At 38.8% G+C, this 26,886-nt stretch overlaps 1 protein-coding gene across 4 annotated transcripts in view; it reads right to left on the bottom strand.

Annotated features, from left to right (window-relative positions):
* The window catches only part of NTRK2 (neurotrophic receptor tyrosine kinase 2), a 200,580-nt gene that overhangs the window by 120,444 nt on the left and 53,250 nt on the right, over positions 1 to 26,886 (bottom strand). For 2 of the 4 annotated variants that reach the window (XM_042877533.1, XM_042877534.1), the window contains exons 10-12: positions 23,916 to 24,016; positions 22,040 to 22,139; positions 635 to 706 (exon numbers count right to left, since the gene is read on the bottom strand). In XM_042877533.1, the coding sequence (XP_042733467.1) occupies positions 635 to 706; positions 22,040 to 22,139; positions 23,916 to 24,016 (273 nt within the window). The remainder of the gene's footprint in view (positions 1 to 634; positions 707 to 22,039; positions 22,140 to 23,915; positions 24,017 to 26,886) is intronic. The other 2 variants (XM_042877531.1, XM_042877532.1) reach the window with 1 other exon arrangement.

The following is a 26,886-nucleotide window of genomic DNA, read 5'->3' as shown; positions in this document are numbered from 1 at the left end:
TGAAAAATATATTAACAGGTACTTGAGAGCTCTTGTAATTTTATTCTTGTCTGGAATGGAAAAGAAGATGATAATTGAAAATATTAGCAAACTCAAAAACAAACAAAAAAAACAAAAAAACTCTACTCATCTAAAGACACTAGTCTAAACATGATTACTTGGGACTTTTCCACAGATATACTGCTGGGTTTGCTTACACCAAATTAATTCTTACCAAGTCCTGCTTCACAATATACTTCTAATGAATGAAACAAGACAGCAAGTTATATTCTCATGCTCTGGTATAGTCCATTTAGTCCAAAATATTTCAATGGAATAAAATCTTTTTCAAGGCCTGTTCAAAGTCATGACAATTAAAGAAATAGAACTTCCCAAATTGATATGTATATATACAGATATAACAGTAATTATTCAAAATTTTCACTTATTAACATTTTTACATTAAAATTGTATGAATTGAATATATACATATAGGACATATGTATCCTGGAAAAAAAAATCCTCTAAGCAACCACGTTATTTTATAATTACACCTGTTCTAAGAAAAAAATCTGTAAATTCAACAGGTATATGTAGAAATAATATAGTCTTCATTCTTTATAGGTTAGGAGTCTGAATAGCTTTATCATCTCACCTTCAATGTCGCAGTCTTGCAATGAAAGCCATATTTGATCTACCAGACCAACTCCTTTTACTTCACCATGAACTGGAATGGAACGCATTACCATTAATGCAATTTTCAGGGCTCAGTTTGCAACTGCCAATTCTACTCTTTTGATATTTACTTTTCTTCACCAATTGCATTATTTTCCATCCTGCTCTGCAGGAGAGAAAGTCCACTGTGACATTTCCAGATTCTTCTCCATTCACATTTTTCAGTTAATGATCTATACCATGAGGAAGAGCTGCCACTATTAACTTACATATTTTATTCACTTGATTCTACTAAACACAGCTTGTACATCTATTTCAGAACTATAGAAAACTGCATGGCTTTAAAATATTCACAGAACTGAATGCTGTATCTGGGTGGGGTCTCACAAGAGCAGAGTAGAGGAAAGGAATCCCTAGACCTAATGGTCATCCTTCTAACTTAATGTATTGATAGCTCCTTCTGAAATCAAGGGCCAATCCTTAGTCATACTTCATGGAGCACATTTTTGTTTATAGTTTTCTGCTAGGATGTTTGCTTTTGTTGAGGATCATATATAGACCAAAATTCAGTTCATTAATAGCCATGTCAGTAATTCACTACATTAATGAATCCTTAGAAGACCTACTAGGAAAACAGCTTGTTAGGTACCTGGCACTGCTCTTCACTCCCAGTACTGAAATTAACCTCTAACCAACTTGCACTGCCTGAAGTTTCTCCCAGCTGCCATCTGTTGTGACAAAGGCCTAGTATTCTTTTGCTGCTCCTGTAATGCAGGAGGCGATGTAACGTTCTGCTCCTCTTCCAATCTGTGGTAGCTCAGCAAGAATCATCACAGTGAATACAAACAAAAACTCCCAAATTAAACCAAGTTTTTAGATATTGGTTCTAAGCGCTCTTTGAAACATGAAACTATGACTTCCATGTGCAAAGGCAATGATCTATGGCCAGTAGATTTAGAAATGTTATGAATTCAATGTAGGGACAAATGTATAAAAACAAAAAACAAATAAAAGCAATCACCAGCCACATGGCAATTTTAACAATCTGCATTTTGCTTGAAAATTTGGGTCGTTATACATTTTTATCTATCTATATCTATCTATCTATCTATCTATCTATCTATCTATCCATATATATACACACAAATATCTTGCAACATACTTCACATGTCTCCAAACAGCTTTCTCCTTGGAAATTATTTTAATTTTAAAGTACTGGTCCTTCACCAAAAAAAAAAAAAAAAAAAAAAAAAAAAGCAATATAAGTACATTTTCTACTACCAGCGTGTTATGAAATCAATAGAGTATATATAAAACTGATTTGAACCACATTAAATACTACAATACTACATCAGTAAAAAGGGTAAAGGGAACTGCAGGCATTCTTTGACGGGTTAGGGACTACAATCCTCTGTAAATCTGGATCCATTGTGTTCAACAAGCATCATTAATTGTGTTCTTTGTGTTCTACAATACATCTGACCTTCAGGAGGCTGATTATGAAAATATTATTATAACTCTCTTGACTGTAGACCTTTAACCTGTTTTCAGATTTTCCTAAAAACCAGGAGAATGAAGAGATAACGCCACAAATTTTATTTGCTATTTTTCAGCCAACATAAAAATTACACTGGACTTTTTTAGTCTTTCTAATCAAGTGAACAGATCTTAAATATCACTTTGAAACTACAGAATTTATATTTTTAAAAGTAAATAAATAATATTTAGGAATTTGATGTATATGTGAAAATTTAAGCATACAGTGACAGGACTTCTCACCTCTTGAAAAAGTATCAGATCTGTATTTTATTCAGAAAGCAAGTGCTTGGCTGAGAGAATACTCTAATGAGATTCCAAACAAAAGTATAATTAAGATATTCTTCTGTATTTGTGGGTGACTGCTTATGATTATGTGGGTGACATGCTATTTTACCATGATAGAAGTTTTCATCCTCATCAGAGGATCATTGTGGCCTTTCCTGCCATTAAAATACTGAATCTCGGACTTTTCTTAGGATTTAGAATATCACTATAGGAAGTGAAGTTAGTTATTGAGAATACAAAAAGTTTATTTAATCTACACTGAAACCATTTCCAAAGAAGGAAAAAAATAATGAACTATTCCTTTTATAATAAAAGGAATTTTTAAAATAATGAACTATACTTTTTTAAAAAAATCCACCTTTTTTTGTGCTTTTCCAGAAAACAAGCTTCCAAAATACAATACGACGGATCATAACCCATACAATGAAAATGTCCTTCACACAAAGAGGAACTATTTTCTCAAATTCAACTCAATTTTACAAACCCTGCAAAGTCAAATATCTGAAATTGAATACCATTCCTTCACAGCTGAACATACTTTCCCGTCCATAACACAACATAGAATTACTGGGGATGGGATGGGAGGGAAAAAGCTCCTTTCATGACTGCCAAACAGTGTGATCTGAAGCTATTCATCAGCACAGCTCCCCTGTACTTGGATAAGAGCTGAACCTTCTCCTGTAATAACATGGCTTTATGTCCGAGCCTGATGATGCTAAGAGTTATTGATGACAACCTCGATTAAACTAGTAATTAAATCCTCCAGAACACTCATATGGTTGGGAAAGGGTTATAAGAAGGACAGAGACTGAGCAGCAGTTGTGACCTTGAAAGGAAAGTATTGATTGGATTTTGCCTTGTGAAAGGACTGAGGGAAAACTGAAACCAACCATCCTGAATCATTAATGAACTCCCACTGCATGCTCCCAATTCCAATTTTTCACATGTCCAAGTGGATCTTTCTTCATGGTTCCTCAAAAACAGCATTTACAAACTATTCATTAAAAGAAACTTCAAATTAATTTTAGACAACATGATCTACATTTAGGCAACAACTGAAAAGATGTCCCTTTTTCTAAATTCTAGACTATGCGAGATATATAACATGTTATATATATTTTCATATGCACACATATAGGTCTGTGTTTATATACATTATGTTTATTACTGTAAGCAAGCAAAAAATGCCATTGATTGTCCATGCCTCCACTTAGGCTTTCAAAGTACCCACTGACGCAGAACAGGATTTTTCAGTCTCTGGATCTTTCCTAGGGTTGAAAGGCATTTGAGCACACTGTCTGTGAAGAATAACCATCCATCTCTAAAAAGAAATGTGTTTTTTCTTCTTCACAGAAAGGGATGATGAAAAGTGGTAATTTACATGGCAGGAAAATACCAAGAAACTGCCTCTTTATGTTGTTTAAGCACTAAAGCAATTTAGAAGAGAAAAACTGGAAGAAGAAAGCCAACAATTAGATGAGATGTTGGAAGGTGTACGATAATTTTCTCCAAATTTATCTTACATTTCACTACATCTTCATTCTGACTGAGTTTTCCTCCTCAATGATTTTTTTCATTTTTCTTGTAAAGTTTCCATTCCTACAAGTTATTTCAAACAGCTTTCAAATGGATATATCTAGTTACTGTGCTATTTGCTACAACACAGAGAAAGCTTGCTCTTTCCATCTTGGCTCATCTAACAATCCTACTGCAAATCACTCTCCAAATATTATTATTAATTATTAGTTATTCTTCAGAGAAGTAATAGCTTTTGTTATTAAGATTACAGAACTGCTCTTCTGATTTCAAAAAGCTTTTATTTAATAAAGCAACCATGTTAGGAGGCCGGATAAACATCAAGCCGAGATTTTTTTTAAAATGTGATCAGTGCAAGAGAACATGAAGAAAACTATCAAGCAGCCAAATGACCACTGACTGTAGGCATACTCTTGTAAAGATGCTGGTCAACAGACATATGTACACCAACAAGGTGCAAGAATGAAATGACTTTTTTTATTTACCATCCACTGCATGAAGGAACAAATGCAACAACTTCTTTTTTCACTGCCACATGGCAACACACTGGCAGAAGTCCATATATACGCACAGAAGAGTCAATATGCACAGTCTGTATATGCACAGAAGAGTGCTCAGTGATGCCAAAGACAGTAAGCTCATGGATGTAAGGAATGGGTTATTTTTAAAGAGTCTTCTAGTTTCCATTTCAGCAGCCTATTTAATTACCAGCACTTCCACTTTCTAAAGATCAGAAAAAAGATCTTCCTTAAAAACCACTCCTTCAGAAACTGATACTTCCATTACCCTCTTTTTCAAGGACAAAACAGTAGCACTGCTAAAGTTCAAGAATAACTACTAGCAGTATTAAAGTTAATACAAGGTGACTTGTATACAAACAGGACAGCAAAACCCACTGCAGTAAGTAATACTGATATTAGTGTTGTAAAATAAAATGGTAACCATAATCTTACTATAAATATATAGGCCATTAAAAATTTTGAATTGCAAAATTGCAGTCAAAGAGAGATTATACCTTCTGCTCTACATTCTGAAACACAACAGTTGTGCTCACCATGGAAATTTACATTTCCTTATGCTAGTGAAAAAACTACCAAAAAAGAGTTAAAGGATTATCAGTAAAGAGCTAGCAAGTCGGGGAATAAAAAGGACATTTAATTAAGTAGGAGCGAAAGATGAGCTGTGGATTACAGTGACAGGCTACAAAAGAAAGTGGGAAAACCTACATTATAACAAAACTAGAAACCAATAGTCTTACTAAAATAATTGCAGTGTGACCAATAGTCTTACTAAAATCATTGCAGTAAATTTAGCAAGAATTTGGCAGTTGGCAGACCAGAAGCAAAATTATCCTCTTTCATTCATGCCACAAGCGCCCTACCTGTAAAGTCATTCACAGTGCTTATCCTGCACCAACCTGGAGTTCCTGTTTCCACCAGTGGTGTTTCCATGCTCAAAAAGCAATAGGATGTAGAAACCAGGCTAGAACAAACAAGTTTGCTCTCACTGTTGGCCAAGCTATGCAGCACCCGTCATCACAACACAGTCTGCTGTTCTGATTTAAGAAGGCTAATCAAGTACTTCTATGCATACAATTACTTTCACACTGTGGGTGGAAGAGGTCTTATTTTTCTGCTTCAGTCATAATTTTAGTTGCACACACTGAACATCACCATATTCCTCGAAATACTCCAAGGAAGCCTATCCACTGCCCACTTACTGCATTCTTCTTTGAAGTGTTCACATCCAATCTTGTGAGCAGCACAGGTTCACCTGGTATTATTGTTGGTCTACTAGTCCTCTGGCAATGATCATCCTGAGGACATTACTTCATGTAGTCCCGACTTTTGGCAGCATTTCCTACTAGCCCTAACTAACATATCATTCACTTTCTGTGCTAGTTTTGCATGAACTGTGGTTTAGACCTGATTTTCCAATCCAATCTTCCACATACTGTACTTCTTTGCAAAACGATTATTGAATTCCTTACAGTAACTCTCATAAAGAAGAAAATGAAATTATTTTCACAAACTAATGGTCAAGGTGATGTTAGTACAAGGAATCCCCAATGACATTTAGTTCTGCTGAAGACAGACTAAAATCTACACAGAGAACTACAAAACATTATTTTATAGAAAAGGAAAAACAAATCTGTTTAATTTGGCTGCAGGAATCACGCAAACCCATGCAAAATTAATTTCAACTCACTTCGCGTGTGTTTCCATCTTTAACATTTTAAACATGTTTTTCATGATTAGCAGCCTTTTTTAATTAAGTGAAAAAGCAGAAATGTGTCAGATGTATAACTGTATTTTAAGATGTGAATCATAGCCAATAAAGCCATGAAGTATTTCAAAAATTGACATACTTGCATGTGGATTTTTTTTATTTTTATTTTTTGTTTAAGTGACTAAACTATGAGTATACTGCACACATAAAAATATTGAAACACCAAAAAGTTCTGATAAGGAAGCAGAAAACTACTTTCAGCCACATTTGGGGAGGTAATTATTTGCAGACTGCTGACAGCTTATACACCAAACCAAGAATGTCTGGCACATATAAACATGAATATGAACAAGGACATGAGCATGGTTGTTCATGAACACCTCTGTCCGTATGAAAAGGATTTGGTCTACTGCCTGTGTTCATAACTACCATTAAACACATTAAGTTTTCTCACTGGCATCAGCACAGTATCTTTTGCTATACCATTTATGTTTTGGCAGTGCTGACAGGTTTATCTATACTGCAGCTAAGGGTGCCCTCTAAAATTTCAGTTCCACTTCTCCATAAACATTTTGTAGATAAGGTTCACCCAGGAGAGTTGCCCTGGTCTGCATCCTGTCCAGGGAAAGTTCAGGAGAGACCTTATTAGCTGAGGCTTCTTCCTGTTATCTCCTTTGTGAGTTCTGCTGCAGAAGCAATGTTCCAGCAAAACATTGGTATTTCATCCCTGGCTTAAAAAGCTATTTAAGAATCACTCTAATGTGCCTCCCTCATCCAGTGCCCAGTGTTACAGTGCCAAGGTTAACTGAGGAGCTAAAGTCCAAGATTAAGTTCCACCTATTCTCACAGAGAATTTAGTTTCCCATGTCACTATAAAGATACTTTCCTAGATGTTCAGAGAAGCTGACATAACCAACCACAAGAACTCTGCCTGCTGCACTTCTCTTCCTAAAGAAATACCCACCCCCATCAACAAAAATGAGTCTGATTCCCATCTACACTCCATTACTGGCGGACTAGTATAAAGGGGTCATTGTGTAAAAAAAAGTCAAGCTCACTGACCCTTTTTTTAAATGAAGGATGCCATCAGCATACCAACATCTTTAGATCTCAAACATGCATTCTGTGCAGCCCATTTCCACTTCCCCCTCTTTACTGAACAAGGACAGGACTTCAGTTTTGAACATTAACAAGACAGCTCTTTGACTAGGTAGCTGTAATAAACACTGAATTCTGAACTCTCCACTGTAACTGAGGTTTTTCTTTTTTTTTTTTTTTCCCCCTGAAAAGAAGACAAACCAGTGATCAAGTTGTTCAACTGAAATTCTGAACTGATTAAATGAAATATTTCCATAACATAGCTCACTGTCCTGAATACCTTTCCAGGACTGTAGCAGAGAAGAAAGGTTAACAGTACTAAGCTGCAATTGAATGAACTGGAAAAACACAGGATATCTAACTAGCTGACTTGGAAATATCTAGTTAAAGTTTAAGTATACTTGAAGGTTAGGACAGCTGGAAACCTAGAAAACTCCCTGAAGCTCTCTGCCTTGTAGTTAAAAGGCAAATAACAAGATTAAATGTAACGTGCAAAAAATAGGGGATTTCAGTGGCAAAGTGTGTACTGTTCCAAGCCCAGCTGGGGTATGCAATAGAGCACATAAACTTCATTTTTCTTGTCGTGGTCAGTGATAATAGTGCTCAGACTTATGCTTTGTGCAATAAAAACACCTGTTTGAAGAAGCACAGCTTGTATTTAGCATAGTTAAATACACTTGGCATAGTTAAATAGAATGGTCTGTATTTATACAAGACAGAATTTTTGTCCTGGATTCTGGGAGCAAATCAAGATTTGCAAAACTTACCACCACTGCAGTATCTAAGTATTTAGATGCTAGGCAATGTCATTGTGATGAATAATGAAAGCACTATGGCATGAGCATTTTTCAAAGTACACAGATGGGTCATAGCCAGTTGCATAAATGACTGCAAATATGGTTGGAATTCCTCTCCCTTTGGTGCCAGAGAGTAAGGCTGTGAGACCCCAGAGCTGCCACAAAACACCAGCATGTTCTGGATTGCTGCTAGATGAAAAAGGTACAGGAAGGTAGAATAAGACAGTCCAACTCTACTTTTCAGACTACCAGCTCCTCACAATACACATTCTGCATCATTGGGCCTGAAATATGCTACTGGATGGATACTTTCAGCTTCTGCACGTCCACATGTACTGTGGCATGCATCATGTTTAACATCCATGTATAGGCTGCTTTCTCAAGGACTGAAACGAAAAACATTTCCTCTGCACTCATGCTAAATCATCTGGTGAATTACAGGGAGATTTTACACTAAATCAAGTATAAGCAATTCCAAACCACAGCTTTGCTAAAATAAAGCAAGGTGTACTTATTTTACACTCTTCTTCACAAGAGCAACAGAACACCTAAGAAACAGAGAGAAGGAAAGTTTCTTTCCTTGCCAACCTGCCTGTGTATGATAGATGCAAGAATGCCAGAACAGCCACATCAACGCAACCAAATAAACCACTCTTTCCCTGCCTCTGGCAGGAGCCAGAAATGTCTGCCTAAGGGATCACAGAAGCACAATGCAAGTGCACAGTCACATTTATCCAGAATACCTTTGCAGCCCAAAGCTGTCATGTGCCAGAGGTAATGTCTTTGTGCTTAACAGCTGTATCACTCAGAGCCTCTGTGCCATTTGCCTGGGATTTACCATATCACTAGCAGGTTGCATGAATTTTTCTGATGGCAGGAGTTTGCCTGAAGTGTGCAGGCAGACTCCAGAGCAAGAGCAGCTGCAAAGCACAAGATTCAGACATCAAGAGAAAGAGTTATGTTACTTGCCTAGCCAGGAAGCTAGCACTCAGAAGCACAAAAAGAGGGAAACATAGTAGTACAGAATATCTACTGGCCTGCAAGATGACTGAGGGCTCTGAAAGCTCACAGGAATACTCTAAGAGAATGACACTGATCGGAAATCTTTACTGCATACTCACAAACACAAAAGTTGGCTGCCTGTTTCAATTTGACTCTTGAGTAGCTACAGTGTGAGAGACGTTCTACAAAAGAGCCGTATCAGAGCCAGCTGAGGACAGGCTGTTTATAGTCATGGGAAAAGGACAGATAACAGTGCAGAGAATGCAGGGGGTTCATTACCAAGGTCCTTTCCAAATAAATTTAAGGAAGTTAAGAAATTTTGGTTCAGGTATCAAATTTGAAACAAGTATTTCTGTGAGGAGCATTCCTGCTGCTGCCTATTGATGAAAATCACTGCAATGTAACTTCTTGAAACTGCACAAATATACAGAAACTAAACCACAAAATGTTCTTGGAAGACTTTGGGCATCATTGGTTTCAATTGTGTTCACCAGCTCATTTTTCTGGGTGCTCCCAGGTGAAATGATAGGCTCTTGTATCTCACTGATTTTGAAAGAGTGTTTCTCTGCTTTCACTGTTTACCATTTCTTCTGTCCAGAACCAAAGTTAAAACTTCGACTTGAAAGTGTCGTGCAGCCTCCATGATGAGGCTGGAGACAACTTTAATGGCATGAGGTTTCCTCACAAGGCTGATGTTGGAGTAACTCCTCTGGTGGCAGAAGCCTCCCTGCACTACAGATGCTAGGACCCATCCTTCCTGTTACTCCATGAGGTTGATGTGATTAAAAAACACAATGAATCTGACAGAAAAATCTCAGTTCTGACTTTTCAGGAACAGCTAACATTCAGAGAAGAAAAGGAGGGGCTGGCAGTAGCAGGGGGACCAAAGTCACACTATCTGGCCAAACTGTCAGGAGTAAGTGAAATGTTCTGTAACTTGTCATGAGCATCAGAAGAACTTTGTAAAAATAATTTCTTAAATGTCTGCATTATTCCACTCAGAATTCAGATGAGTGTGTTCAGGGTGTTCAGCTATATTGGGAAGCTGAGTAACTGTGGCATTAACCTTTAAAACTAAGAATAAAACACATCTAGAATCTGGGACTAGTAATAGTTCCTGAACTGCTATTTTTGTCCATTTCACTTCAGGATAAAGGACACTATTCCAGCAACCCTCTACCCCTCTTCTCTTCCCTTCCTCCCCCCACAATTCTTTAGAAAGCTCCAAAAATCAAACATAACAAAACAAAATGGTATACAAAATGGTAAACAGATAAAAAGCTTTAACAGCTATAGCCACTTGTGACATTCATGACCAAGATCCACAAGAAGAAACTGTACTGCCAGTCCATAGTGGATACCATACATAGAAAGAACAAGTGCTTGCAGTGGATGGATCCCTGTTAAAAGGCAATGAGGCTCCCCTCTGCCAACCTGACAGAGAGTCTCAAGAGACTCTCTCCCAGGTGCCAAGATCCAGGACATTGCCAAGATGTTGCCAGAGCTTGTCAAAAGAACAGTCTACTATCCACTGTTGGCCTTTCTTGTGGACATGAATGACAATGCATGTCCAAACATGGGAAGAATCGAGGAAGACTATCAAGCCCTGGGAGCCCAAGAGAATAGTACAGATGCACAAGCTACCTTCTCTTCAGTTTTACATTCTGAAGAAAAGAGGATAGCCAAGAAGTGATATCTAATGCATATTAACTCCTGGCTATGTGGCTGGTGCTGATACAAAGGTTTTAGTTTTTATGACAGTAAGAATTTTTATGAAGATTACAACCTCTTGGTGAGGGATGGGTTCCACTGTCTAGAAGAGGCAAGATAATTTTTGGCAGCAGGCTGGCCAACCTACCACAGAAGGCTTTAAACACAGTGATTAATGAGCAGGGTCCAAAATGCAATTGTACCTATTGCATCTGAGTAAAGAATAAGCCAGGACAACCAGAACAGTGAAAAATATTATTCAGCTGCCTCTCATGAAATAAGTCAGAAGGCGAGCTACCCTAAGGGTATATAAGCTAAGGAGGTCCTCTTGCATCCCTCTAGGGAAAGCTGCATCCTCTGCTCAATTTTCTTCTCTGAAGTACCTGTACACACACAGCACAGGAAACAAACAGGAAGAACTAATGATTTGTCACTGCAATGCCATCATGAATGTCTATGTACCTTTTTAGGAAAGACAGGCCAGAAAGTCGAGGCAGTGGAGTTGCTCTATGGGTGTGAACAGAGGGGCAGACTAATATGGGTGACATCACTGTGGGTGCTTATTACGGACCACCTCATCAGGAAAAGAAAGTTGATGAGGCATTCTATAGACCGCTGAAAGTAGCTTCACAGTCACAGACACTGGTTCCCATGGAGGATTTCAATCACTCTAATATTTGCTGCAGAAGCAACATCACTGGGCACACACACAGACCAAGATGTTCCTGCAATAGAAGATGGAATGGAAGATAATTTAATGATGTACGTGGTGGAGGAGCCAATGAGAAGAGGGCCTAGATCTTACAAACTATGAGGACAGGTTGGGAATGTGACGGTTGGGAGCAGCCTTGGATGCAGTGACAGTGAGACAGTGGAGTTCAGGATCTTGTGTGAAAGAAACAAGGCAATAAGCAGGATTGCAGCCCTGGACGTCATGAGAGCCAACTTTGACTTCATTAAGGATCCATTTGGACAAATACCGTGTGTTAGAAGATCAGAAGATAAGGGAGCTGAAGAGAGTTGGTCAGCATTCAAGTACCAATTCCTCTGAATTCAAGATCAGTGCAGCACTAAGAGTAAGAAATTAGGCAAAGGTGGCAGGAGACCAGCATGGATTAGCAAGGATTTTATAGAAAAACTCAAATAGAAGTAGAAAGTTTAGGGAAGGTGAGAAAAGGGTCTATCCACTTGGAAAGAATACAGGAACATTGTTAGAGCATGCAGGAATGCAATAAGGAAGGCTAAGACCCACTTAGAATTACATCTGGTGAGGGAAGTCAAGGACAACAAGAAAGGCTTCTTTAGGTGAATCTACAAGGAAGGATGACTAGGGAAAATATGCATCCACTGCTGAATAAGAAAGCTGTTTTGGTAGTGGAGGACACTGAGGACAAAGAGTTACTGAATGCCTTTTTTGCTTCAGTCTTTACTGCTAACATGGTCCCTAAGGAAATAAGAGTCTGGGGAAAGGAAGACTTTCCCTTGGTGGAGGAGTATCTGGCCAGAGGTTGTCTAGGCAAACTTGATGCACATGGTCTCCAATGGGATGCACCCACAAATGTTGAGGGAGCTAGCAGAAGTGACTGCCAAGCCATTCTCAATCATCTCTGAAAGAACATGGGGAATGAGAGAGGTTCTTCAGGACTGAAGGAAAGCCAATGTCACTGTGGTCTTCAGGAAGGACAAAAAGCAAGACCTGAGAAACTACAACTCAGTCAGCCTCACCTCTGTCCCTGGGATGGTGATGGAACAACTTATTCTGGATGTCATCTCCCAGAAAGTAAAAGAAAAGTTATTGGGATTAGTCAACATGGATTTGCCAACAGGAAATCATGCTTAACCAATCAGCCAGCCTTCTACAATGCCACAAGTGGCTGGATAGATGAGGGCAGGGCAATGGATGTTATGTACCTTGACTCCAACAAAGACTTTGATGCTGTCTTCCATAACATCATTGTAGGTAAGCTTAGGAAGTGTGGAATATATGAGTGGAAAGCGAGGTGGACAGAGAACTGCCTTACTGGTAGAGCTCAGAGGATTGTGATCAGCAGCACAGAGTCTAGTAGGAGGCTGTATACAGCAGTGTTCCTGGCTGCAATCTTGTTCAATATCTTCATCAGTGTGTTGGATAAAGGTATAGAACACACCCTCAGCAAGTTTGCTGATGATGCGAAGCTGGGAGGAGTGGCTGACACACAAGAAGGTGAGACCTGTAAAGACTGGAGGACTGGGCATAGAGGAATCTTAGGAGGTTCAACAAGAGCAAGTGCTACGAGGGAAGGGAATAACCATATGCACCAATACAGGTTAAGGGCAGACTTGCTGGAAAGGAACTCTGCAAAGAAGGTCCTGAGCATCCTGGTGGACAACAGGTTGGCAGCAGTGTCCGCTTGTGGCCAAGAAGGCCAGTGGTATCCTGAGGTGCATTAGAAAGAGCATGGCCAGCAGGGCAAGGGAGGTGATCTCCCTCCTCTGCTCTGCCACGGTGAGGCCACATCTGGAGTACTGTGTCATACTGTGGGCTGCCCAGTTCAAGAAAGTCAGAGAACTGCTGGAGAGAGTCCAGTGGAGGACCACAAAGAAGATGAGGAGGATGGAGCATTCCCCTTATCAAGAACGGTTGAGAAAGCTGGGACTGTTCAGTCTTGAGAAGACTGAAGGGGGAACCTTACCAGTGTTTATAGGGTGGGTTTCAAGAGGATAGGGCTAGACTGCTGGATGTGCTCAGTGACAGGACAAGTGGCAATGGACACAAAATGGAATGCAGGACATTCTTCATGAACATAAGAAAAAACTTCTTTACTGTCAGGGTGACAGAGCACTGAAACAGGCTTCTCAGAGAGGCTGTGGAGACTCCTCAAAGTATACAGAACTTGCCTGGATATTTTCTTGTGCAAATTACTGCAGGGAACCTGCTTTATCAAGGGGTTGGACTAGGTGATCTCCAGAGGTTCCTTCTAATCCCGATTCTATGAGACACTCCTGTTTAAAAAGGCAATTCTGACTTTTATTTATGGCTTTGGGAGCAGCCTAGAAATCTACACAAAAACAGGCAATACCATTTCTACTCATTTATGGAGAGAAAAGGCATTATGTATTTTTCTGATCCTTAGAGTGGAACATCATCCATGCTGATGACTGAATATAGCCACAGTCTCAGAAATAAATAAATGTAAAAGGTTAAAACAGTGCCTGAAGCAGGGAGGCATACTTACGTCACACAAGTGAGGAAGCACAAGGGAGGTACCATATCTTCTGTAAGAGAACTGCCAACAACTATGAGTCAGTTGGAGAATGTGTGTTCAGCTACCCATAAAGAAAATACCTTGAAGAATTCACAGGTTGCAGTGCTAAGGCTGTGTCAAGAACTAATACACAAAGCTGCTCCAAGCCTGTAGATATCCTTGGAAATGACAAACATGTATGGGTTTATGTTGGTGGGTGGGCATATGTGCATTGAAAAAGAGATATGAAAAGAACCCATTCATTCAAATAAAACAATCTTATTTGAACTTCTGCCCAGAACTGAAACAAAAATAGTGTTCTTTTTGCTAGATATTGAATTAGCTTGGTTACCTTTCGTCTGTATTTTTCTCTTGGATTTTATACTACTCAGTCTCTTCCTAAGCAGCAACAGCATTGCTACAATGTTTTTACAGCATTTTGTGTTCACTCTGAAAATGAACTGTTATGAATCTTGCAAAAAGAAAAATCTTTTTTTTATGCTTTTTCCAAATATTTATTTTTGAAGAGTATAGTGCTATGAGAATATACAAATAAGCCCAAAGCACTATCAGATGCATTAAGGAAAGCTATTGATAAAAAGTTACTCTTGTGTTTTCTTGCTAGATCAGACGAGAAAGAACAAGTAGTTTGCCCAGCCTGGGGAAAATTCAAATAATTATAAGAAAACTTGAAAAATCGTATGCATTTTCTGAGCAGCTTTTGCTGCTGTGGCTCTTCTAGACACACATTTACCTGGGAGATACTTAAATGAGACTGATTTTTTCCTAACTTCATCCATGCTAATTTAAAGGACATAGCTCCACTGAGGAAGCAGAACAATAGCAGCTGTAGAGAGAGCCAAAGCACAGTGTGCTGTGCAAAACAGTCTCTGAGCTCATGGTGAATCTTTCCCTGTGGTGTGAAACACAATACCAAAAGCTTTTACAGGAATGAAACAAAAAAGGCACACCAACTGCACTCAGCATCTGCTAACAGAATTCGTAAGTAGCTAGTACAGACAGGCATTTAAAAACACATCATTATGAACCAGGTAATTAGAACATTATCTACTATTCAGGACAAGCGCAGGGATTCCCAACTTCAGGAAAAAAGAAAAAAAAAGAGTTCTATTAAGATAGAGTCTGAAACAAAAATTAATGAGTTTGACCATAGCAGGAATCTTACATCAACGTTTGAAAGCTGAGGAAGGCAAACATGTGGAAACTCACAAACTCACATAAAATCTCCCAGGTATTGTAAAAGCAGTGGAGCAAAGTCCTAGGCAACATATACTTGTAATCCCCAGTGGTGTTAGTCAGCTGAAATTCACATACCTGAATCACATAATTCTCATGAAAAAGATGTCATTTTACTGTAAGTAATATACATTCTACTTTAAACACAAGGGAAAAAAGTATACTGTAAGGGTAATTGAACACTGGTACAGTTTGCCCAGGGATGCTGTGAAGTCTCCATACTTTTTAAGATCTCCAATCCTGGCTGTACACAGCTCAGAGCACCCTGCCATCGCTCACTCTGCTTTGAGATAAAGGTGTTGGACCAGGCACTACTCAGAGTGACTGTCAATGCCAGCTGTGCTGAGTGTCAACATGAAGCAGACCAGACTGCGGGAGCGACAGAACAATTGCTCAAACAGTATCTGCCAGAAGCCCCTTCCAAACTAACCAGTTTGCTAGCTGGAGACTGAGATACAAAGGATATAATTTCTACCTAAATAGAACGAGTACCTTCTATTTACCTATTATTCATGTTCCCACCTGTGTTGTTTTACAACTGTTGTTTTTTAGCACCTAATTTCCTAGCATCATCTAGTCTCAGCATTTGTCCCTGGTTTTGTAGTAGATGGTACTTAAAGCATTGGAGAACTGGGGCCACTTCAAAAATAAAAAAATAAAAAATAAAAAATAATAAAAATAAAAATAAAAAAGCTGACTCTGCTATTTTTTGTTCCTTCTCTTTCTTCATCTTCCTTCAACCTATTTTTGTACTTGCTCTCACTCTAGTTACAGATAAACAATTATTATTACCCACATTCTCTCCTTCTTCCCATTGCACTCACCTTCGTATTTTTAACATGCAGCCTCCTTTCTTTCTAAAACTCATTAAGGGCAAGACCACTATTTGTTCTCACAAATAGCGCGTTCTTAAAACAAACAAACAAACAAACAAACAAAAAAAAAAGTATGATCTGTGTATGGACAAAAGTTCATAAAAAAGCATGTAAGTGTTCAGGCATTGCACTTAAGAAACTAGAAGAGAAACTCTAGGCTCTGTAAAGTAATGCGGCATGGACATAGGCTGAATGTAGGTCAGCTCTCTGCAGTTTACACCCTTAGGTCCGACTCTTCGGTTTTGCTACTAACTTGATTAAGCCTTGTTTTAGGGCTTATTACTGTAAGCCTCAACTGATATCAAAGTAGAGCTCTAGAAACTGGGCTGGATTGTTCTCTTTCCATCTTTTTTCTAACCTGTCTCTTCTACATAAATACAACTGGGCAAATGAGGATTCAAGACTTGAAAGTGTTATTGAGACATTCTGTCAGAAGTGGTTATCACAAGTGCAGAATGAAAATATTACTCAGTAAGGACGCTACATACCACTGTTCTGAGCTTTTTACCTAAATTACAATATTGTAAGACAGTTGAGAAATCTGCTACATCTGAAGATGAGTTTCACTCTGCCTTTTCCTACACTGTCTTTCATACCAATGCTCAAAATATAGCGGAAGTTTACAAGCCAAAGCAATACAATAAATGATACACAGAAGAAGAAAAGGAAATCTGTCATTATGAATGTGCTTGTATTGGGATAACCAGTATCTTTTAAGAAAGAAGTTTTCGAGGAACTTTGTGGGCTAGAACAAAAGATACTAAAATCACTTGAGAGATGAAGCTATCCTGAAGTAGGGTAAAATTCAGTTTTGACCTTGTTAGGCAAAATCTAAGTGTTTCTTCCCAAATTTTAATCAGCTTGGTGAAAATGCGTGGCATTCCGACTGATATTCCAAGCTACACACAGAAGTCATAACAAGCAGCTAGCAAGGTCTTGAAGGAAAGGTACTATTTCGGGGTTGTTTGTCCCTGAAGGAATACTGCTTTATTCTCTGAATCAACCCACTTGATGTCTGGTCAAAGAAAGCTAAATTTCTGTACCCTGAGCTGAACAGACTATAAAGATCACAACAGGGGCAAATCATTCACGGACAGCAGTTCCATTTAGGACATGGTAGGCAGTTCAGAAAGAGATCAAGGAAGAAGAAACGTCATTCAAAGTGTGACCTTCAAGCTCACAGACATGAGAAGACAGCTAGCACAGGCTAAGTGTGATGGGAATTTCAGACTCTGTTTGTGCCCTTCCTTTGCACTGCTGCACAAGTCTCAAAACACAGACAGAAGCTCCATACAGACATTCAAAAAACCCTCTAGCCCCAGTGGGATTAAGCACACATATGTTTCCCTCTACTTCTGTCAGATTCTATTTGTTACTTTCTTATGAGAAAAGGGGCAGCTTTAGTGAGAGGTGGGTTTTTCCTCCTTTCTGTCTTTGGTAAAATGTTCAGAAACTGTCTATCATAACAATAAAACAGTTGCAGTAACACTCTGGTCTGCAGCCATCCACTTCCAGTGCATCTAGCAAGTAAAAGAAGTGCTATGTATATTGTCCTCTTGCTGGAATACAGGCATCCCATGCTACAATTTACTATGGATCAAATTAGTAAAAATGTTTTCATCCTTTTAATTATGCTGTTTCAAACTTTATCCACTGACCTATCTTACATCAGTTTCCTCCATGCTTACATCCATGCTATATTAACATTTGCAAAACATTAAGTTGGTTATTTTGCAACTAGCTGTTTATTTACTGCCATTTTTTCAACAGGAGGAGTAGAATAAAAAACAGGACTAGAATAATTCTTCCATTAATTCTCCCAGGGAGATCACAAGCCTTCTCCTGCCCTCTTTACTTTAGTTCCCTTTCATTATTTTTCAGTTTCATAAGCTGGTTAGATGGAGTCAGACATACACAAAAAATGAGATAGAGACATCCTGGCAGACTGCAGAGAATTCCCACTGTAAGAACTTTCACATCCTCCAGCAGGCAAGCAATCCAAGGTGTTTTATAAGAGTAACCCACAAATCCTAATGAATACATTTAAGAAATTAACTGAACCATTCAACATTCATACTGCAGCATCTTGCAAAAGCCTAAAAGCCTCACCTCCAGACCGAAGCAACCAAAAGCTCCACACAAAGCTGTTCTCAACAGACTCCATATAAAAAGGTGCTTAAAATGTACACACACAGAGAAAAAAAGAGATATCTAGGTTTCACCAGCTACCCTGATGAATTTTTCAGTGATATCTGGAAGTCTAGCACACCATTCACAGACCAGTGTATTTTTTCATGCTAATCATATTTTAAATCTGCTCTTGCATAGACTGCAGATGAACCCTAAATTAATACAGCTCCTGAAATCAATCATCAGAAACTGCTATCTCTCCAGGTTCTAGAAGACAAGTGAAAAGAAGCAACACAAATATAAGAAAAACTCCCTTATATGGTACAACTCAACTCCAGCTAGAATCCAGAACAAACGCAAACAAAATACTCTGGTTTTATTAGTGGTGGTGAACAAGTGAACTGATTTGCTTTTTGTCTTTTTCTGCTACTACAGTTTGGAAAGGTAACTGAGTGAAATGAACATATTTCAAGCTGCCCTCTCATCTGAGATAGACAACATGAAGAGAAAAGCAAAAGAGAAGTTATTTTTACCTCTTTTTACAGCTCTTCTGTACATCTTGCTAAGAGGTTATTAGAATAGCCAATGGACTGGAAGCCTGCAGAGGCATGAGGCTCCTTATCACACAAACTAGATTCTTTTCTGCTCTTCCTGTAGTTACAGGAAGAAGGCAAGGGGAGGCACGTTGGCTCTATGGCACTCTGTGGTTGCTCAGCACAGAGCTTCCAGGTACAGCCAGCTCTTATGCACTGCAGTTCAGACAACAACCTCTCATGCCACATCTCCTTCTGAAGAGATTAGATACTGTCAGTCCCACACTCCAACCATTTTCAAGCTCCGTAAGCACAGAATTATTCACCAAGGACACAGTGCAAGTATGGGACAGATGAGGCCCGTGAAAAAAAAATAGGATAAACAAGCACTAAAATGTATGATGTATAAAACAAAGTATTCAGTATGATGCAAATGCCTTCCATGAACCCAAACGGGATGAAAATTTTATCCCATATATAAAGATTTTTTTCTGCAGGATATAAAGGAGTGGTGCCTATTCGCATACTTTTGTCCAATCTTAATAGAACTCTTTTTCCCTCTTTCACGTATAAGGCTAAATCAAAAATACTACTGAATGCCAGTCTGATCGATCCAGCTACTGGGTGATTAGTTTTTCAGTTTTTGGGTTTTTTTCCTAAATTACTTCCTAAGGAAGAGTGGAGAGATTTTTAATGATAAGGTGTCTGAGGTGACAGTATTGCATGTCCATGAGGCAACAGAAGAATGAAGAACTGCCTTTTATGAATGCAAAACATGCATTCAAATTTTGGGGAATATTTGATGAGATTTAAAAAAAAAATTAAATAACTATTTTCCAAGGCAATCTAGATATTTTATTTTCCCCATTACCCCACAGCACCAAATATGAAACAATGTCTATACGCAAAGTTGGAAATAATTTTGCTGTCACTGAATTCGAAGACATATGACTCAAGGAGTTCACAGATCTGATCCTTTTTTTTTCCCAGAACTTCACATTATACTGACCAAAATTTAATGTAAAAAAAACTCTCTTCACCTTTGCATTATTTTACTTATAGTCAAATGCCTCAGGTTGTATTAATTACCAACATATATTTATGCAGTAGACTTTTCAGAGGAGGTAATATTATTATTCTGGGTATGACTTATCAAAATGGTGCTATGATCTCAGGCCGTTAAGTATTGCCTTAATATAGTAAACATACTGATTATATTAATTAAGAGAGTGTATCTGGGATGCAGTGTCATTGGTAGAGCTATACTTAGAAGTTCAGGTGTGAATGCAAACTCTGGAGGAGTTTGAGGTTCACATCACAGAAAACAGAAGGTCATTCTTTTCTAATGAAATATTTAACAGTTATTTGTAGCTCACAGTGACATTTCACAATTGCCACACACACTATGTCTGCGATAAGTTTCTGAAGGAATGTATATGAACTGTGAACTCGTATTACTGCTCTTGGTAACCATCACTGGTTATATTTAGAGAATAAAATAAACTCCACACTTGAGGTTGCTGCCTTCTCATAATTTCACAGTCATTATCCAGAAAGTGTACCCTTATTAAAATATGACCTACCTAATCAACTGCAACAAAAGAACCACTGAAGTTAAACCTACTGATCATCTAAGACTTATTTTTGTGCAAAAGTTCTACTTGAAAATACCAAAACATGGCTGCCATATTGAGTGCTCCCAAGAAGGTAATTAAGTTTCTTATCAGGCAAAATAAATCTTTGCACATTCACCCTCAGGGTACAGTTTCCTTCTTAACTTCTCCAGCGTGTTGAAATACACGTGCAAATTTTGGAAGATGTGATAAACATTTGGCTTTAAAGAGCTAACATTAGATGCTGCCAATCACCACTCTCATTCAGCTTCCACTAAGTTGCTTTCTATTTGCAATTCAGAAAGCTCTGCACAAAAATAAAATTTACATTTAACATTTGTTCAGTTGTTGGAAGTTTTCTATAGTATCTGGCCAAGACCATGAGCTGCAGGCTCAATGTTGTTTTTCAGGATATTTTACAATGACTGCTCTCTTTTAATGTTACCAAAAGACCACAACAAAAAGAGGTAAGGGAAAAAGTTACTATCCTTGGACTATCTAAACTTCTGCTCTGCTCAAACCTCATCCGCTCCAGGAACTCTTCTCTAGGTAGAATATAGAAACACCAAATATACAGTAGGTATCTCTGAGAAGAGTATTGCCAAGGATAAGCCAGTCTCTAAAGTTTGCATCTTTGTGGTAATATGTCATAAGCAGTAATGAGAGAAAGAACGTATGGTTAACAGGAGCCTAACAAAAGTCTAGTTACCTCTCCCTCTACAGACCCTCAACTACACACCCTAAAAATAAAAGTATCTCTTTTGTATGCAGTAAAGAAACATTTAGTCCTCATTTTTCTCTTATTTTTCTTTTATTTCTTCCTTCCCCCCCCCTTTTTTTTTTTTTTTTTTGGATTACAGTTCTACTAATATCTCCAAATTATGTTTGATGTGATCAGTAAAATAATACAGTAATAGAGTTATAGCCCTTTGTACACCCATGTTACATGTCCCTCCATCAAGCTGTAAAATTAAAAAAATGAATAAGTGGAAGAGCTGAGATGTCTCCCTCCCAAAGGGACTTGATCACTTGCCATCCTCTCCAGCTGACACTTACCAATATACACACAGCAGCTCACAAAAATGCATCCGTCAGATAGTCCTGTAAAACAGCAGGCACTGCAAATACACCTTCTACTCTTGCCACTGTTTTTCTTCACATCTATTATCTTAAGGCAACATTTGCAGTATGCTTTTATACAGCATGGATTCCCATCAAATAATTGTATTCTAAGTCATATCAAAATAAATTTAACTTCCTACTTTCTTCCTCCCTACACTGACTCAGTATTTTACTCCAGGAGGTGTTGTATGTGGCTATTCAGAAGAATGGAAAGAAATGGTATTTGTCATAAAAAAAAAGAGAACAACTTGATCCAAAATTCTGTATTCCAACTTGCATCTGTCTCTGCCTTTACTTACCTGATGAATGAATGAGACACTAATTGTGATTGCCATTCATTTGGTTATCTCAACTGTTCTTGGTGCAGAAGCCTTAATATGTAAGCTTATACAATCCACAGCTATTATGGAAGACATAAAAAACAACACTGCTTACCTTTCATCCCAAACTTAGAGTGTCTTCCAAACTTCAGAATAATGAGCATTATTACTAAGCCAGTGCATACCAGTGCTGCAATTCCCACCACAACATACACCTATAAAAAGAGGACACAAACAAGTCGATTTGTTTTGCTCTCATGAGCTATCTTCAAAGACATTCATATTTATTAACCCAGTTATTAAGAAATTCATTTCAATCAGGAGGCATTTGCACTCAGATCAAAGACGACAGAAAGCTGCTACTTGTTGAGGTTTCTTCCACCCTACGGAGACTAAAGATTCAGAGAACTTCTGAGAACCACTTTTTCAACATCTTACATGTTCAAGGTGGGGAAGGGACACAGAGTGGCATGTTACAGGAAAGCAAAAAAGTAAAACGTGTCAGAAAAAAGCTGCATCCAGTTCTGAAGCCCCAGCACAGGAAGAACAAGGAGTTGCTGGAAGAGGAGGAAGAACAAAGATGATCAGAGGGCTGGAGCACCTCCCCTACATGAACAGGCTGAGAGAGCTGGGGCCCTTCAGCCTGGAGAAGAGAATGCTCCAAGACCTTACAGCAGCCTTCCAACCTGAAAGGGACCTACAGAAAAACTAGAGAGGGACTTTTTATAAAAGTAGGTAGTGGCAGGACAAAGAGAAATGGTTTTAAACTGAAAAAGAGTAGATTTAGACTAGATAATAAGAAGAAATTTGTTACTGTGAGGATGGTGAAACACTGGAAGAGGTTAGCCACAGAGGTTGTGGATGCTCCCTTCCTGAGCACATTCAAGGCCAGGCTGGATAGGGCCTTGTTCAACCTGGTCTAGAGGGAGGTGTTCCTGCCTATAGGAATGGGATAGGAACTAGACAGTCATAAAGGTCTCTTCAAACCCGAACCATTCTATGATACTATGATTTACTGTGAGAGTTGTTGAACACTACCATGGATTGCCCAAGTTGGCTGTGGAGCCTCCAACCCTGGAGATATTAAAAACAGAGACCTGCGACTGCTGTTGCCAGCCCCAGTTTGAGCCTGTGGGTGAGAAAACCAATTTTCAGAAGTCCCTTCCAATCTCAGTCACTCAGTGGCTCTACTATCAGAGGAGATAAGAGTGCCTGAGATCCTCCCAGTTTTTCAGCACAGTCTATCACTGTGAAGCATTCACTGAGACAACACCAGCTGGCAGACCTTCCTTTCCTGCCTCTCCCCATATCACAGCTGGCTCCCTGAGCCACAGTGCACAGGCTTTCCCCCTCCTGCTACTGTGCAGGGTGACTGGTGTTGTGGACAGCCATGGTAACTGTTCACCTGCTGCTGCTCTCCCGCAGCTCAGTAGGCCAGCGTGAGATGCAAGGATACAAGTGAGGAGACCCACCAACACAGCTGCAGCTGCATGTGCTGAAGTCAAATACAAGTGCTCTTATTAAAAAAAAAAAAAAAAAAAAAAGATAAAATCACATTTTAGAGACGAAGTTAAGTGTCTGAGAGTTCATTACAGCATGACCTCTCCTGAGGAGAAGCTGAAGGACTGTACTCAAACAACAATTTTTAAATTGCCTTGGATGTCTTTGTTTTGTAAATAAAGAGTTGTTCTCTTTGGCTTAAATTAGAAGCAGAGTCTTGGCCTAAAAATTTAAACTTAGTTGCTCAGAAGAGCATGAAACAAATTAAATAGCAATTTCACTTGGGAAGTAATTCACTCTTTCAAAAGAGGGGACGAGGGTCAGAGTGGGAGGCACTGCTCTAACGTTTTCTTTTTTCTGATTTTGGGTCATTTGTGGTAATAGCTCTGTTTTCTAGTAGCATAGGGTCCTATTACAATCTCCATAGTTTCACTGGTTATATACAGAAAGTCTGCCAAGATTAGGGATCAGGAAATAATGTATATACTTACAGTGATGCTATCTTCATTCTCTTTGTTGGAAACATCCGGAGAAGTGATTTGATTACTGTTATTTGTGGTGTCTCCAAGATCATTAGGCGTGGTTTCATATTCTTAAGAAAGGGGGAAAAAGGGTTGCTTTTATTATTTCTTAACTTCAGAAGGGAAAGAGTTGTTTTTATTATTTCAGCTCTGTAACACAGTAAGGTCAATAGCATATCTCAATACATACTTGCTTTTGTATCTGGTATACTATGGAGGAGATCCCTGTCACAGACAACTTTAAACAAATATGTTGTGACTGACAAACTTGAAAACAGAAGGTTGCTCTCTCTACAGCTTTATAGAGAAGCAGTCTATGTCGTCATCTCTCTACTGGAAAACCTAGAGTTAAATAAGAACTCCATTCATAAAGCTATTTTTATGTGTTTCTGACTTCCCATTAAAAATGAAAGACTGCCCTCTACACTGAACTTCTCCTGCCTTGTATTCAGCCAAATATAGGACTGTCTTAGAAATTAGCATGGGGACTTCTGTCGAGCTGAGGTGAACTCAGCATGGCTTTTTAGCACATTTATAACTATCAAATGTGAAATACCAGTTTTTCTTAGTTTAAAAAGTAATTAAAATATATTATTGAATGTACAAGGGTTACAGTCTAGCATGACAAACTGTCACACAGATAAAACTTTAAAGAATTATATGCCTGAAACAGTATGAAGAAATTTGATTTATCAAAGTATTCCTACTGACAGAGGTGTGCATTTGAATCTATTCCATCAAAAGGATGAACAGGCTTCAATTATTTATAATTATTTAAAAATGAAACAAATATATTTACAGTCCATGATTTTCCGTCAAATTTATTCCAATGAGATAAAAATAATTAAATACTATTCATATTTACTTAGAGATACATACATTAAAATACAGAACAGAATATATTTTAAGATTACATCTGGAAATATACATAATGTTTCAATTTTATGACTGCAGAGTGTGTAGATGAAAGAAACAAGGGCAATAACCGCATCTATTACTAATGCACCTCCAGCATTGTAATTTAAATTAGCAATTAATTGTGCATTTCTTTGTACATTTTGATTAAAAACAGTTCCATGAGCCTACAGATGAAATCATAGCTGTGAATATGAAAAATGCAAAGTGCAGAGGCACAGCTTTCACTAACCGCACAGGCATTAACCCTTGCTGCTTAGCATGGGGAGGAAGGAAGGGCTGTGCCTTGGTAGAATTTGTCTTCTTTAGCTCCCAAGGCCATTTTGGAGAGCTCAGCTGGCACTGCTAGCAACAAGCGGCACCAGGTTTTTGATCTTCATGCATGCACAAACACATTTTCTGTCTGTAAAACACTCAGCAGGCTGCAGATTTTTTTGGATGTGAACCCACACTCTGCCACCAGTGCTACAGTCAGTACAGTCGGGTTGTCTAATCAGCTCACGTAGTCTGCTCTGGCTCTATACCACACATGCCGAAGGATAGGATTTTTTCAAGTCAAAATACATATTATGTCTACAGAACTTTCATGGGAAACAAAATTTAATTTCCTGGTCTTTTACCATTTGAACTCTCCAACTCAGCACTGTATCTATGTCTACAGCTTCCTCGACGATGAGGTCAAAATACTAATGAAAGGCAAACAAACAGTATTCCTAACTCTAGGCAGCATAAACCCTACCCAAACAGCTCACCTGCACAAGCAGCCAAGCCTTTGAGACAAGGAACTGTGCAGACCAGCCTCTTACTACACATTTTGCTACAGCAAAGGAGGAGACTTCTGTTTTATTTATTTGTAGGCAGTACACAGGCCCTTCACCAGAGCAGAATCCTGTTTGTAACAAGCATCTCAGCTTATGAGAATGGGCTTCCTGTACAATTAGCTGCTCCGTGTCTTCACTAAGATAATTTTGACCAAGCCCATACTTACAGTAGCTTTACAACAAGACCAATAAATAAAACAAATATTTAGAGCCTTCACTAGTCTCTATAACACAAATTTTCAAGAGAGTTTTTTTTTTTTTTTTTTTCTGTTCTTAATCTTACCTATAAATCATGGAAGGTAAAATCTGATGCTATTTGCCATTCTGTTTATGTTCAAATTTGTCCTAAGCTACTGGGAAGCATATCCTGAAGGATTAATGAGAACTATGCAAAGCATTTCAAGTCTGGCCTGTGAATCCTCTGAATACAGTTTTACGTTAAAATGGGCAAGAGAAAATGTAGGCCATTTCAGTACACTGGTGTTGCACTGCCATTTCCTACTGTATAAGTGTGAAGCATTTACTTGTGAATTATTGCCAGATTTTCAAGTTGTCTTGAAATGGGCGAGCCAGGCAAGGAAAACACACACAACAGCTATCCAGCCAAAACCAGCAATTCTGACTTAAGCGAATTCTTGTTCACTTCATTACAAAATCCTGCTACAGACACATAGCATTCTGATAGAGACAGGGTCACACCTCTCAACTCACTCTCTGGGACTTGTATAGCTTGAGGGCCAGATTCCCTGGTGCCTAGCACCTTATACATCACCTATAACCATGCCAACATCTTGAGCTGCAGTATCCTGCTGCTGTTCTATAAGCAAGGTGCTAAGCAGCTGGGACACAGACAAGATCACCACAATAAGAACCAGGAAGTCATTTTGCACAGCTCCCTTGGGGCTGAATGCTTCAGGGCACATTGTCTCTCACGTAACCACGTTAGAAGCAGCATGTCATGGAGACATGAGCTAGGAGCCAAAGAAGATGGCTTGGCATCAGATTCCTGCTCAGCCCCAGGCAGGCGGCACTGCCTTCCACTGCCTCTCCCCATGCAGCATCACAACAGCTCTCTTCTTCACTTTTTGCAGGAGGCCCACACTATCCACAGGCCCGAGACAAGAACCCCAAGAAAACACAGCATGGCACAGGCTGCCGCTGCCTCATCGGATCTGTTTCCCACAGTATTTTTAAAGCATTTAATG

This window comes from Lagopus leucura, unplaced genomic scaffold (assembly GCF_019238085.1).
Source record: "Lagopus leucura isolate 7727_CA_CO unplaced genomic scaffold, USGS_WTPT01 Super-Scaffold_100018, whole genome shotgun sequence".
Lineage (NCBI taxonomy): Eukaryota > Metazoa > Chordata > Aves > Galliformes > Phasianidae > Lagopus > Lagopus leucura.
Note: the sequence above shows the minus strand (reverse complement) of the source record. Positions and strands in the feature narration are given on the sequence as shown.